Below are 14,750 nucleotides of genomic sequence, written 5' to 3' on the forward strand. Positions count from 1 at the left end.
TTGATTAGGATCAATCTGCATGATCCGCAGGCCTCATTTGGTCAGATTTTCTTGGTAACTAGACGAGGTGCCTGTGTGCTGCACGGATCTCATGCATGAATATGCCAAAAAGGACAACAGTAGGCCTAAAAATTGATTGTCGTCACACAACAATTTATTCAGAACATTACGCGGTTGAGAAATGCAAACAAGAGCTTGGTGCGGACCTGATCACCTGAGGTTCTTGTGCCAGAATCCATGGACGCAGCACAAATCTACGTGCACGAAGTTGACAGGGAGCGGCGGCGCGTGACCGCGCGCGGCGATCTCGGCGCCCCTCCACTGCGCTCAATCGGTGCCGGCCTCGGCGCTCATCTTTGCGGTGACATCTCGCTGCTGCAACCACCAGTGCGGCGCTGGCGCTGGCCCCGGCCACCCTCGTCGGGCGCCGCTGGGCACCCCCAAATCGAGATTTCCCATCGATCGATCTGCCACGCGTGCAAATGTGTGACTTTGTAGTAATGTTGAGAGGTCAATTCAACCTTTGGTAACAGAATATGAAGGATGAACAATTGCATTGCAATCCAACTTAGTATCACTCAAAACGGAAACAGACCACAAGCCGTGAAGATGATCTGTCCACTGTCCCAAAAAAGAGGCCACCACGATACCTATAGTCCAGGACTCTAAAACGTGCTCAAATGCTCTTAAACATTTACACTCTAAACCATTTCAGAAGGCACTCCTTAGTTCCTATGAGAACCACCACCAGCTACCATGGGGAATGGGAAACGGTCGGGGTCGATGCTGGGGAAGCTAGGCGAGATCAATGTCGACCCGATCTGCGGTAGACCTTTTCTGACCCTCAACGAGCTTCACACCAAGCTGGCCCTTTGTACCTGCCCCGAAGGAGTACAGCCTGACGGACTCTGTGAGGACCAACGTATGGGAGTAGCAGAAATCTTGGTAATACCAGTCCCAGGTGTTCGTCGCGCTGATCTGCACAACCTTTTCATTCAGCGCAGCAATCGAAGTGGCTAGCTTGGGAGTCCAGACGTTTCCCTTTTCCGCGCCATCCGCCTGAATTTAAGAGAGGTGAAACGGCACGATCAGAAATTCAGAAGTAAAAATTCAGTAGTTGATTGCTATTATGACTTCATCAGGATTTGTCCGAGACTCAAAGGAAGAATAGTGGAAGATGATGGTCAAACCTGAACACCCAGATTAAGTGATCTTCCCCACCCAAAGGAGTAGACATCGTCATTATCTGTGACGACGAAGGTGGTGTGAACGCCAGCTGACAGATGGCTAGCCCTCACATCCTTCAAGCCTTCCACTGCCTTGGGGAGGATCCCACGCTCATCATCATCATCGTTCTCATCGTGTCCCAGACAACCGTATCTGCTCCATCCCCAGGTGAACACACGTCCATCTAGAGCTAGAACTGCACAATGGAAAGCACCTGCTGAAATCGACAGTGGCTTTACATTGGGTACCTGGAAACGTTCGATCAACTTTGGTATCCCCAAGCTTCTCTCGAGTCCGTGCCCAAGCTTGCCTCCTAAACCGCAACCTACCGAGTAAACTGACCTGCAAATCAACACTTGAACTCAACTTATTGAAAGAGAAAAGGACTGTTCACATCAAAAGAGCTCATGACCCTCCTAAATAATTCCGAAGAGAGGTTGTTCGATGTATGAAAATGGTTATTTAAATTGCAGTAAGAAGACAAGCAAGAGATACTGGGCCAAGGAACGACACTTACATTCCTGTTGGTTGGTAGACCAACATAAGCAGATAGCAATTGCCAGCAGCAATCTGCACAACAAGAGCATTCTCAAGCGGTCCAGAGAGAAGACGAGGCTCAACATCAGTAAGATCTGAACGATGACCAAGCCTCTCATCACGCCCCCAAGAGAAAGTATAAACCTGACCCTCTCTAGACAGAACGGCAGAGAAGTAGCCTCCTATAGATGCTTGAACTACAAAGATACCTTTCAGTGATTCCAACAACTTAGGGCTGCTAGTATAAGTACCAAAGGATTCCAAACCCCCAAAAGCATCCTGTCCAAATGTGTACACACTTCCTGTGTCGCTCACAAGCATTGTCCGCCTTGACCCAACCGCGGCTTGTGTGATTCTGATGCCTTGCAGAGACCTACAAGGACAAGGGCCGCACGACCACAGTTTGTGACATTGTGCGTAATTCTAGTTATCAGCAAAATCGACATCCTTACCTAATAAGACATGGCTTGAACTGGTCTTCTGTATTCCCAAGACCAAGCTGCCCTGAGGAATTTGCGCCGAATGAGTACACTTCCCCCTTTGTTGTGACAACAATGCTGTGTCCTGGCCCTGCAATAACCTGAGATTTCTCACGGCGGTAATTCTTCTCACCAACCAACAGGTACCCAAGGACGAGCTTCCAAGAGCCTCCACACTGCTGCTTCAACTTCTCTTTTTCCTCATGCTTCATTGACTTAAACATGGCTTTCTGACAGCAAGTATCGAGTGCTGCAAGTTCTGGAAGAGACAGTGCAGCATCTGGTTCAAAATTTGCAGGGCTTCTGAAGAATTTACATGTACCCTGGAACAAAATTGTATCTCGTCAGACATCATAAGCAGCATTCAAAATCCGAAAACTAAAAACAAGTAAGGGTTGTACAAACTTGCCTCCAAAGCAGCCAGATCATTAGGTTCCAGCTCGTAGGATGAGAGCACATGGAGAAGAATGGACGGGTTTGCAGCGAGTGGGATTTGCTCTGTGATTTCATTTGCATTGCACTTATGCTTTGAGTGATCTGTTGCTGGATTTGATGGAGAAGAGTTCGAGCTGGTCTCATTCACAATTTGATGGATCTTTATAACCACAGAGGCTTTGCCGTCCGTGGCATCCATTGGGCGCTGCATGAGCTTGAGCCCAAAACCGGAAGCTGCTGAGAAAAAAAAGCAGCAGAAAATCAGACTCGGTAGTATCATGTTTATACTCATGGATTACAAACAGACTAGTCAAATACTCCATGAGTACATTATAGATTACAAAGGTACAAATCAATAACTGTTAGAGTAAGAGAACAGTTCATAGTAAAACGACATTGATAAGATCCTAAAGTCAGCAATTCTGACGGTGAAATTAGCGAAAGCAGCCAAACCATTACCGATAGTCAGGTAAGTCTATCAAAGCATAACAAAAAACTAATCTAAGAAAAAAATACACAAAATTTGAACAAAACGCTATTAAAAAAATAATCAAGCAATCCTTGTCAAACACTTGTGCACAACACCACTACCATAAATCCCATGCATAACACAGGCCGCAAGGTAAAGGTAAAGTATACAAGTTACAAGGTTTTTCTGCCGGTCTGAACAAGTGTACATCAGTACATGCTTCAGAAGACGGAAAGGCACCGTCTATTGATCAAAGGACAAGAGGCATGGTTTTCGCAAGATCAATATCCAAAACCTTCATGGTTACACAGTTAAGCAACATACTAGCATTGTCAGTTATCACAAATTAAAAGATGACTAAGAAGACCCCCTTTAGGTCTTCTTTCAAAAGACTAGAAGATCGTCTAATAACAATGATCCAGTTCTCGAAATCACCCAGAAGGCCAAAACCACAAGAGAGGGTTGGAAGCACGCACGAGTGAGGAGACTGCTAACCCAGGGGCAGATCGAGTGTAGGACCGAAGTTAGTCATACCTGGTGGATGCTAGTCACCGGCGACGGCGACGCCAGGAAACAAAGGCCACGACAGAGATAGAGGGGTCAATGGGACTACGTGGTTGTTTGGATTATTATAAGAAAAAACAAAGGCAGCTTTGATAAAAGGAAAAGGTTTTAAGAGTTTTAGGGAGAATCAGTTTTTAGGTCGGCGGAAACCGGAAATCTCTTCCTCCGCATGAGGGCAAGTACATTGGTGTCGTATAATAGGCGGTCTCATGCATTGACACGTAATCTGTACAATGGATTGTCCTATAAGTTGTCTAGTAGTAGTGGTATATAATTCCTTAATTTGTGCATAAGAAAAATAAAATATTATGAGTTGGATGGTAATAATAACTTGTACAATGGTTGTTAAGTTGTCTCGTAGTCCTATAATTTAGCTCATGAGGTGGTTGTTTCGCGAAATAACGACCTCTTTCTCTCTCCTCGCTCTCTCTCCTCCACATCATCAAAAATCCTACATGAGACGACCTATGAGACCGCTGACATGTAGCAATGTACTTGCTCTCGGTATCTTCGTCTCTCTATCTACCATTCCAAATCTTCGTAGGTTTCTGCTCCCTCCCCATTCCGCTTTTGGCCTTCCTCATAAACTCCCCTCCAAAAATCATCTTGCAAACTTGCGATACACCCACACACCCTTCCCAAGTTCCAAGGCTCACGGTTTGCCTTCCCATCCACCAGCCGTCGTCCTCGTCCATTTCATTTCAATTTCTCCCTGCCTTACCCACCGGCTCTCCTCCTTGGCCGACGGACTCTTCACGCGAAGTCTGTTCCCGGCCGCCGGCGACGTCCACGCTCAGACGAACGCCGGAGCGACCACGCACAAGCGGAGGCGACCAACTCCATGCGAAACGAAAGAACAGATGCGCAGATATGGAGAAAACAGATACCACGCAGAGCTAGTTACCAAAAAAACCCAAGGGACAGGGTATACATCTTCATAACCTGAAACGAAATGGTTTTATTCTTTTCAACTCTCCAAAAGTCATACCCCTCCCAGACCAGACCAATAAGACACTATTCTCAACACAAGCGACACCACATCCACCCTACAATCCTTCCGGTATAAGGTAACATTTTCAAGTAAACTAGGGGCAGAAAAACTTTTGGTATGATGCTGATGACAGCACGGGTGCAAAATGTACACATAGGAGACTCATCAAGCCTCGCATCGCAGGCCAAAGGAAGAGGCATCAGGGAACCGAGGTGAAGGCTGGCAGCAGCCAGCCGCGCCCAGTCGCGAGCTCCACGTACGCCCCAAACTTCTCCTGCGCGTTCGGGATGTCGAGGACCAGGTCGTCCAGGCCTTCCTTGACACGGGTGAAGCCTTTGGTCATCTGGTTGATGGTTATCAGCCCCTCGCCGAAGCACTCCTGCAGCAGGGCCAGTATGCCTGCGTCGTTCTGCTTCTCCATCGCCATGACCAGCGCCTTCTTCACCACCTCGTGGTTGAAGAAGGGCATCCCAAGGTCGCGGATGCATCTGCAGGCTTCTCCCAGGTCACCGCCAGTGCTGTACTCCTCCAGAAGCTTAGCGATCTTGTCCTTGGCATCTTCCACGGCCCAGCCGGTGCCACCGCCCCAGCAACGCAGAATCCGCTCGCTGGAGTGGCGAGCTGACAGCAGGGCTCGGGCCATCTGGACAGTCTGGCTGCCACTGCTGTTCGGCCGAAGCTTGCTGCTGATCTCATCCAAGTTTAGCGGAATCAGTACTTCATCAATCACTGCCCTAGCTAGGAAGAGGGCAAGCTCACTGGGAGCATCCACAATGTCGAGGGCAGTGTCTTCTGCTGACTGCAAGAGCATTATGAACCCCTTCATGATGTCATCAGTGGAAAACAGCTCCAAGCTGAGCGAAGAAAGTAGTACAGATGCCATCTCCTTCTCTCTGTTCTTTCTGTCCATAGCAAGCGTAACAAGCTTCTTGAGGAAAATGGGATTGTATTCTGGGGCAGAAAGCTCTTCAAGGCTTCGAATGAGTTCAGGGACATCATCTGAGAGAAAATACTCATGAATTATGTGACCAGATTCTTCCTTGAAACGCTTCACCTTATCAGCACTTGTATTCCGCATCTCTTCCTCAGAGGCAGCAGATTTACTAAAAGAAGCATCAAGCCATCCTTCAGATATGGCTGTTGAAACCAGCTTGTCAAAAAGATCTTTAGCAGAAGGAATATCAAGACTCAGGTCATCAACACTCTCAGCTAGTCGAGAAAAACCCTTTGATATTTGATTAGAACTAATCAAGCAACCTGCAGCTGCCTCCCTCAATAACTTCAGGATTAATGGCTGCGAGGATATGTTCTCCATACCAAGGGTGAGAGCACGCTTCACAACCTCATGATGGAAGAACGGTAGACTAAGCTCTCTTATGCACCTGAAGGCTTCATCTATGTCTCCACTTTCAATATACTCTCTCAGAATATCCTGAATCCTCTTCTTTGCCTCTTCCACAGTAAAGTGTGTGCTTCCACCCCATTTGCGTTCAACTAATTCTGCATGATGGGGAGCTGACAAATAGCTCTTTTCAACAACCTGCAGAACTTGAATACCCTTGGAAAATTCTGGAAGCAGTGCTCTAGCTCGAGCGAGGAATACAGGAGGCAAAATTTCATCAACAACAGCCCGTGCAATAAAAACTGCCAAGAGATCAACGGCATCTGGTATATCTACAGTCAGATCTTCTATAGACTCCAGAAGCATCATAAAACCTTCACTGATCATGTAGGAACTCAGTAGATCAGCATACAAAGATGATAACAGAACTGATGCCATTTCTTTTTCTTTGTCATGACGGTCCATTGCCATTGATATGAGCTTCTTGACAAAGTAATGCTGAAACTGATCAGATCCAAGACTCCTTAGCTCAGAAGATGCCAATTCAACATCTCCGGTACTAAAATACTCCTCAACTATTGGAACTACAAGCCTTTTATACTCATCTAATGTACCAGGAACCTGCATTTGCAGTGAAACAGAGCATTCTTAGATTAGCGTACCATATATCCACAAAGAACAAATGCAAGCAGCATTCTGGAGGGTAGATCAAACCTTATTGTTTCCATTAGCTAGTTTTTTCAACTCTTGAGATGGTAAAGAATCTACATCCTCATGGTTGTCTTGTTCAGTTTTCCCACCAACACCATCTGAAAGCAAAATCCATGGAGTTAGCACAATATCAGCATAGAATATTAACAAAGATAAAGTGAATAACAAGAACCTATCTCGTACAAAAAGAAGATTGCAATGACACCCAGTCCATGATCATGAATAAATCTCAAAACCTTCAAATGAAAGCCACTATGCAGTCAATCCACACTAAAAAAATTGCAACACTATTTGTGGTTATCACCATTTCATTGCCACAATTTCAATACATAAACATGCATCATGCATAACCAGGTTTACATGCTGGAGAAGAATTTTTAGTGACCTAAGCAAACTTAATACTCCAATTATATTCTAGCAAGAGCTACCAGTCTACCACAGGTTAAATACACGTACTGAGCCCAACTAAACTAGATCATCACAACTCGTACTGCAATAGCCAATAAAAGGCTGTCCATTGGCATGTTCCAACTCATACTGCAAAAGCATTTCTAGTGTCACATTAATGAACATATGTGCAAATGACCACAAAATAACACATGCCAAACAAGATATTGGAAAGCCAGGTTAGACCTGGCTTGCTAGAAGCATAAAAGTTAGGCATTCATCATACACAATAAAATATTGCCTAAACAACCACAACTAAACATGATTTTAAGAAACGAAGCATACAAACCCATGCCAGCGAAACATCTATATCCCATTTAGAGACCACAGGGAGGGTTCTGCTTGTGAACGAAAAACCCCATCCTATAACTTGAGGTTGGCAGCAAATCACAATTAACCTTTTATGGTAAAACTGAGGAAAGGCCCCATATTAGGAGTTTGTACCTATAGCAGTTTTATGCTCAAGCTTAAGCACTCACAAATGCTTACCAATAAAAATATAGTGATTGTGGGACAAAAGTACAATCCTTGTATCAACATATATTGAAATTTGAAACTGAAAATTGCACTAAAAATTGCAAGATGTCTAACACACCAGTAGGATGTAACTGCCAATAAATAAATAATTTTCAGTAAAGGATAGTAAAAAAAGAAAATATTACCAAAGTACCTACACAAGCTTTTGTTGCAAACTCAAGAGCCACTCAAAAGGGGTGGTAGCATATAGCAACCAATCATGGAGCATAAGGACAGCACCCGAAACCGCTTAATGGGTTATCAAGTGCACGGACTTAACTCCCAAAGAAAAACAAAAGAAGACGACATTTTAGCTTTGTCGGATCCCTAAGGAGCAAGCATTTTGCTTCTTAAAGAAAACAGGGATCCGGTCATTTTGGATAAGTTCAGAATAACATAGAATTGCCCGAAACCCAAAACCGTCACCAACGTATTGCATAAGTACTCTAGTGTCATGAAACCGAACAAGAATCAAAGAAAACTATGTTTTGACTTTGTCAGGTCCCTAAGGAGCAAGGATTTTGCTTCTTCAAGAAAAAACAGGGATGCACGACAGTCTAGAATTACCAGAAACCGTCGCCAACATATTGCGTGAGCACACTAGCGTCATGTGACCGAACAAGAATCAAACACGGGGATGTTTTAACTTTGTCGGATCCCAAGGGAGCAAGGATTTTGCTTCTTAAAGAAAAACAGGGATCCAATCATTCCGGGTAAAGGCACGACAGCCCAGCATCACCAGAAACCGTCGCCAACTTATTGCGTAAGCACTCTAGCGTCATGTAACCGAACAAGAATCAAACACAAGCTATTTTCCCGCCACACAAACGGCACCATAAGATCAAACAAAAAGACAGAATCCTCGGTCGTTAGCATTCGCGCCATGCCCAAATAAACCTACCAGCATCAAACACGTCGCTGAACTTGATTGAAGCTAACCTATTAGCATGCATGGCAATAGGAATTGGGCAACCCTAAAGAGCAACAGATCCCTCTCCTATCCTGATCAGTGCTTAACATAGTATTGGAAAAACAGCGTCTACAGGCCAAAACCTCAAGCAACGGCGGAACCCAACCTTTCAATTCAGTCATCTACAGCTGACTCTAAGCACTTAATTCGTCACAACAGCATCTCATAACACAATTCGGTGCTTGGGAGCGCAATAGATATACTCGTATGGATGGAAAGCAGTCACCTTTCTTCGCGGGGTGGTGGTGCGGGAGGTGCCTGACGGCGATCCCGCCGTCGGCCGGCGCGCCCCCGCCGGTGGCCACCCGCAGGTGCCCCTCCGCCAGCATCCTCGTCGGCGACATCGCCCCCTCCTCCGCCGCCATCTCCCTCAGCACCGTCCTCCTCCCCCCGCCCTGCACCACGCACGCAAATCCGACACACCCACCCACACACACAGAGAGAGAAACCAAATCAATCACCGCCGAATCGAGCGAAATCAAATCCGAACGGCACGAGGGCAGGACGATCCGGGCGGAGCGGGCTGCGGCCGTACCTGTGGAGATCGGAGGCGGCGGGGACGGCGGGAGACGGCGCGGATCTCAACCCGGGCGTGGAGTTTCCGCCGCTCGGCGAGTCGCGGGCGAGCGAGCGAGCGCTGAGCGAGCGAGCGGAGGGAGGGGGGGTGCGAGGGCAGAGGGGGGCCGAGAGGGAAGTTCCTCGTTTTATTTATCGCCCTCCCCCCCACATCGTGACGGTTAATTATTTATGGGCCCCTTGCTAGCGCCAGTAATTACCATTATACGGCATTACCCCGCCGTGTGTGTTAAGTTAATCTTTCCAGGGTTAAGAATGGTAAGTAAAATCCCAACGACCTCTCTTATTATTCCTCTGGGGTTTGCTTTTCTTACTTCCCAAGCACCACCGCTGTGGACGCGTGACGCTGACAGTGGGGCCCGCTCGGCAGAGGCGTGAGGCTGTTGGGCTGCGCTGCCGTTTCGGCCAGGACAGCCGCCGTAATGGGTGGACCTGGCGTATGCGCGGGCGCCTGGCAAGTGGCAGGTGCGGCGGGGCGGCGTATGGACGGCGTCCATGTAGGGAGCGGGGCGCCAGCGGATGGGGAAGGGCCGAAGGGGGCGGCGTGGGGGTTCGGCGCGGCCACGTCAGGCGGCGAGGGGATCGCGCGCCGCGGCCGCTTGTGCCCACGTGGCGGGGGCGAGAGGGCGGAGCCGAAAGCGAGAGGCGAGAGGCGACGCCGCGGTGGGCGCGCCGCGCGCTCCAGGTGTGCGGCGCGGGGCACGTCGGCTGACGCGGAAAGCCGGAGGGAAAGCCGCGGCCGGCAGCAACGGAAGCCGCCAGGTGGTCTGTTGGTCACCGGCGGCGTTTGCAACTTTTCCCCCCTTCCGTTTCTGGCTTTCTGCATCTCTCTGGCCGGGTCACGTGGTCGACGGCGACCGGAGACGGGGAAGAGCCCGGGCCAAGCCACCGGTGAGCGAGGGACGCGCCAGAGGAGCCTTTACACGCTGGATCGATGCTTATCTCGACAGATCCGTCGTCGTCGTCGTCATCATCATCATCATCTATCTGTTCAGAGTTTGTTAATCTACGCAACGCAAGGCGACAGAACTAGTAGCAACGTAACCCAGCCGAGTGGCCAAGACGTGTCAGTGACATGACAGGATAACTAAGCGCTTCTCTTGTTGGATCGGAGGAGATGGAAAAGCTAAGCGCGCACGAGTGGGGTGGTGGCATCATCGGGCGCATCTTGGCAGGATGCCCCGGACAGAAGAGCGTTGTTCGTCGTCGTCAGCAGCTTTGCTGAAACCTTTCTTTTCTGAAAAAGATACGCAACCTTTACTGAACTTTACGCCTCATCTCGCCCCTCTTTTTTCTTCAGTTGTACAGAGCAGCACGCATGGAGCTGCTGCATCCATGATCCTCCGTCGTCCATCCACTGGGACAAGTGTTCGCAGTTCACCATATATGGGCAAGTGTTCGTTATTTACAGCATTGTAATTCCTGTGCTAGCTACGAGTATGAGGAGATGCGAACAGCTAGCTAGCTAGGATTGGTCGAGGAGGTTTTGGAGGTAGAGGTTGAGGATGTATCTGCCGGTGGAGAGGACGTCGAGGCGCTTCTCGCTGGGCTCGTACCGCCCCTTGCGCAGCTGGTACCGGTGCGTCACCGCCGACACCGTGTACGCCTGACCCTCGATCGTCACGCTCTCGCCGCAGTGGATGTTCTGCAAGCATGCCAAACCACACTCACACAGAGACATGAGCTCGGACATCGTCATCTTTCGGATGCACGTGCAAGAACAGTAATCTTCAATGTACTCGTAGTGTAACGAAACCGAAAACAAAACCGGCAATCAAGCTAAGCTGTTTTATCCAGATCAGGGGCTGTAAATTCGAGTGAAAACTAATCTAAGTTATTCACAACCAAACCAAATGCAACTAGCTATAAGCAGTAGGCTCTTTAACAGACAAAATACTGGTGACTGCAAGCGCTTAAGTCCACAGAGTAACGAATTTTCACAACAACTGCGAAATCTGAGCAAGGGGGTGCCAATTCTAGAAGAGAGACGCATGAAAGTAGGTCTACGCACTGCAGCCAAAACTCGGAACAGGCACAATGCTACACCATTTTGCGCACTGCATGATTAGTAGTTCCAGGCTTAATCAGGATGGTAAAGCCAAGTTCTTACTCTCCTGAGGGCTAGAGGATATGATTTTTTTTTGACAGAAACTTGTAAGAATATGCTCATTGCTCAGTATCAAATCAAATCAACTAAAGTTTAGCTGTTTCTCCTTTGCGAAAGCTACTAGAAAGTTGTTCTAGCTAGCCAGCTGATTTGTGCCTGCGAGTTGCTTCGTGCACAACCGCATGGATTTCTGGTTACGTACTTGCGTGCAACCTGACCCTGCACCAGTGTCCATCGACCGAGCGCAAGCTTTTCAGTTTTCAGAGTTGAGGTGAGATCCTAATTCCTAGTAGCACATGGCAATTTAGCTGCAGCACTTATGCATCGGAAGACGAAAATTACTGCTATGAACAGACAGACGGCTAAAGAGAGACGTACGGTGGGGAAGCAGCGGACGCCGAGGCAGCGCGGCGGCGGCGTGATCTCGACGACCTTGAACGGGTGCTTGTGCTCCTTCTCCTTCTCCCGCTCCCTGTCCCGCCCATCCTTGTTCTTCCTGCACACCACCGCGAAGCGCGGCTGCGGCTTAGGAGCAGCAGAGATTAGCTAGTTACTACTACTACTAGTACTTCCCTGCAATTAACAAGCTGAGCTATTCGAGGAATCGCCGCGGCTGGCCGTGCGCTAACCTTGTAGGCGAAGGATGTGGAGGCGACCATGGCCATGGCGGACCGCCCGCTCGCTCGCTCGCTTTGCTTCCCGGTGCCGAAGAATTCGATCTAGTTGCTGCTGTTCCTGCGAGGACGATGAACCGTGAAATGGTCGTATCGTGTATGGCTAGAACGCGGTGGGCAGATATTTTGATCCTGTGCTGGTGGGCGTGGATGGCAGAGGTTGATTGGGCCTGGCGATCCCAGGCCGATTCGATTCCGTCCGCGGGGCAGAAAGTGTGGAACGAAGCCGCGCCACGCGCCCAGAGTCGTGCTCAGAGTCTTGCTTTGTCTGGTTGGTTGGATACTTGGATGGCAGGTGTTTGGGGCTTTGGGCTTCTTGCGAATGTTTCTTGCGCCGTGCTGGGCAGGCCTAGCAAGTTTTCTAGGGCCTCTCCCCAGCTGATCCCAGTCAGTTTGTTTTTTTAACGGAAATTCTTTAATTTGTTTTTTTAGTACTACAGTATAAGGTCGGCTGGACTTATAAGCCGGCTGAAAAGTTGAAACGGCTAATTTGTTGTGAAGAAAAAATATTGTTTGGTGGTTGATAAGCTGAAGCGAACCGAACAGACTGTAACTTGTTGGAATGCTGGGCTACCTCCTCGTTGCCACAGTTGTCAGCGAGACGACATGTCGAGAGCTAATGCGGAGCACCGCTTACTATTGTTGTGTACGTTTGCAGAAAATAGTCCGGTCGCCGTGAATTAGGGGTGTTTGGATACACCCCCATAAACTTTAGTACCTGTCACATCGGATGTTTGGATACTAATTAGGAGTATTAAATATAGTCTAATTACAAAACTAACTGCACAGATGGAGTCTAATTCGCGAGACGAATCTATTAAGCCTAATTAGTCCATGATTTGACAATGTGGTGCTACAGTAACCATTTGCTAATGATGGATTAATTAGGTTTAATAGATTCGTCTCGCGAATTAGTATAGGGGTTCTGCAGTTAGTTTTATAATTAACTCATGTTTAGTCCTCCTAATTAACGTCCGAACATTCGATGTGACCCTCCTAAAGTTTAGTACCTCGCATCCAAACACCCCCTTAGCCGTCTTGGTTTCACAAATTGGCAGTTGTTGCCTGTCGATCTGCCGACGAACCTGCAGAATCTACACGACTACATCCACTACATCAGAACTACACCAAAGCATTTTTTTTCGTTCGTTCATGTCGACCGCGGCGCCTAACCAAAGGGTACTCTCGTACCATGCGGCGGTGGACATGCATCACATGGAGCAATAGTCTCAGCACCGTTTGCACGTACGCCATGAGGAGTTTGAGGACCACGCATGGACCGGCAGCCGAGATCGTCGTCGCCACGCGCGGCGGGGGATCCCGATCCACGCGCAAGCCGCGCATGCATGTCGGCACGACGCCATGTGCTCCGGCCTCCGAGAGCCCGCGTGTCACCGCACGCGCGCACTGGGAGAGGGAGAGCGAGATCGAGATGCCCTTTGATTTGGCTCCGCTTGAAGGCTAACGGGGGACTTCCGAGGCGTCAGGACAGACAGCGCCCCCTGTTTAACTATGTCCTGCACACGTTCGCCAGTAATCCGGATGCTAGAGGAGTACTAACCACATGCAGAGCGGTTCAACTTTGGTACAAGGACATGAGTACTACTGTTCAGACAAGGGACATTTGGGCAGTACTGTGTATATGATGATGAGCATCATCAGTTTGGTGTTGTTTTTCTCTGCTGCGTTATCCATGTCAGCTAGCTAGCTAGCAGTAGTAGGTGCATTGCATGCATAATTGGGGCTTATCATCAAGTTGATCATGGAACTCTAAAAAAAAAAGTTGATCATCTCCTAATAAGTAATAACGAGTATCATGCTGTTTTTTTCCCTTGAAGTGAGACTCAGGGGAGGACACCGTCTGCTTGCATTTACAGAGTAGACCATCTGGAGAGTCAGATCGAATCTTTTTTTGTTTAAAAAAAAGAAGAAATCTTTTTTTAGCTCCTCAAATACTTCTGCAGTTCCGCTGTTTAGCATGTCTTTCTCCTAATGTGTCGTTGGCAGCTACATCAATTATAAGCTGACCTGCAAATTAAAGAGAAATTCGCCTTTTGCTTTCAGTTTGAATGCCAGAAGGCTTGGCCTGGCGGCCTCTACTACGACAACTCGACAACCTACGTACACGTACGCCTGTCATGCAAAGATCAGAGCATCACAACTGTATCGCAACAGATAAATTACGAAATCTATTTCAGATAGCAGTTTGGACTGGCTCGCAGTCGCATACGTATATAGGACACACGGGTCCAAACCCTAGAAAGAAAACATGCCAAGCCCCACATGCAGCCCTAACCACGCACAACAATAGACTAGTACTACTGCTGATAAGTCTTATCACGGTTTGATTAACAATAACAATATACTTGTACCACCCGCTTAGCTACGGCTAGCTACAGGGGACCGAAAAGCCGGAAGCCAACGAACAAAGCTCTGGACAACCATCACGCCACCATCTTTTTTCGGTCCCCTGTTCAATTCGAACGTGTGGTACCAGCCATCCAGCAGTGGCGAGCAGCCGGCGCGGAACACCAGCCGGGAAACCGAAGGCCATTACAATAATCCCGGTAGGTTTGCGGCCTAATCCGACAGCCCTAATCATCGTGCTCGCTCTCCTGGCCCAAGCATAGGAAGGAGGAGCCAAAGCTAGAGGTAGCCTCCCTGCTGACCATTCATGCGCTTTGCCAACTCCCATGTGGATGTGG

General features: G+C 48.4%; 2 protein-coding genes across 3 annotated transcripts; both read right to left on the reverse strand.

The window, feature by feature from the left end:
* Nucleotides 1–174: 174 nt before the first annotated feature.
* On the reverse strand, nucleotides 175–4,504 carry LOC117864353 (ultraviolet-B receptor UVR8). Its single transcript, XM_034748422.2, has 5 exons — nucleotides 2,653–4,504; nucleotides 2,217–2,566; nucleotides 1,745–2,137; nucleotides 1,191–1,569; nucleotides 175–1,059 (listed from the first exon to the last, which is right to left on the reverse strand). Exons 1-5 carry the CDS (start codon nucleotides 2,968–2,970, stop codon nucleotides 796–798), a joined length of 1,704 nt encoding a protein of 567 aa, XP_034604313.1. The 5' UTR covers nucleotides 2,971–4,504; the 3' UTR covers nucleotides 175–795.
* A 145-nt stretch (nucleotides 4,505–4,649) lies between these two features.
* On the reverse strand, nucleotides 4,650–12,175 carry LOC117862934 (MA3 DOMAIN-CONTAINING TRANSLATION REGULATORY FACTOR 1). Of its 2 annotated transcripts, none has more exons than XM_072295053.1 (4): nucleotides 12,001–12,175; nucleotides 11,750–11,867; nucleotides 6,759–6,853; nucleotides 4,650–6,665 (listed from the first exon to the last, which is right to left on the reverse strand). In XM_072295053.1, exons 1-4 carry the CDS (start codon nucleotides 12,034–12,036, stop codon nucleotides 4,902–4,904), a joined length of 2,013 nt encoding a protein of 670 aa, XP_072151154.1. In that variant the 5' UTR covers nucleotides 12,037–12,175; the 3' UTR covers nucleotides 4,650–4,901. The 2 variants fall into 2 exon arrangements, with proteins under 2 accessions (XP_072151154.1, XP_034602374.1); XM_034746483.2 differs by lacking the exons at nucleotides 11,750–11,867; nucleotides 12,001–12,175 and adding exons at nucleotides 8,915–9,083; nucleotides 9,224–9,379.
* Nucleotides 12,176–14,750: the final 2,575 nt, after the last annotated feature.

The sequence above is a fragment of the Setaria viridis genome, chromosome 7, assembly GCF_005286985.2.
Source record: "Setaria viridis chromosome 7, Setaria_viridis_v4.0, whole genome shotgun sequence".
NCBI lineage: Eukaryota > Viridiplantae > Streptophyta > Magnoliopsida > Poales > Poaceae > Setaria > Setaria viridis.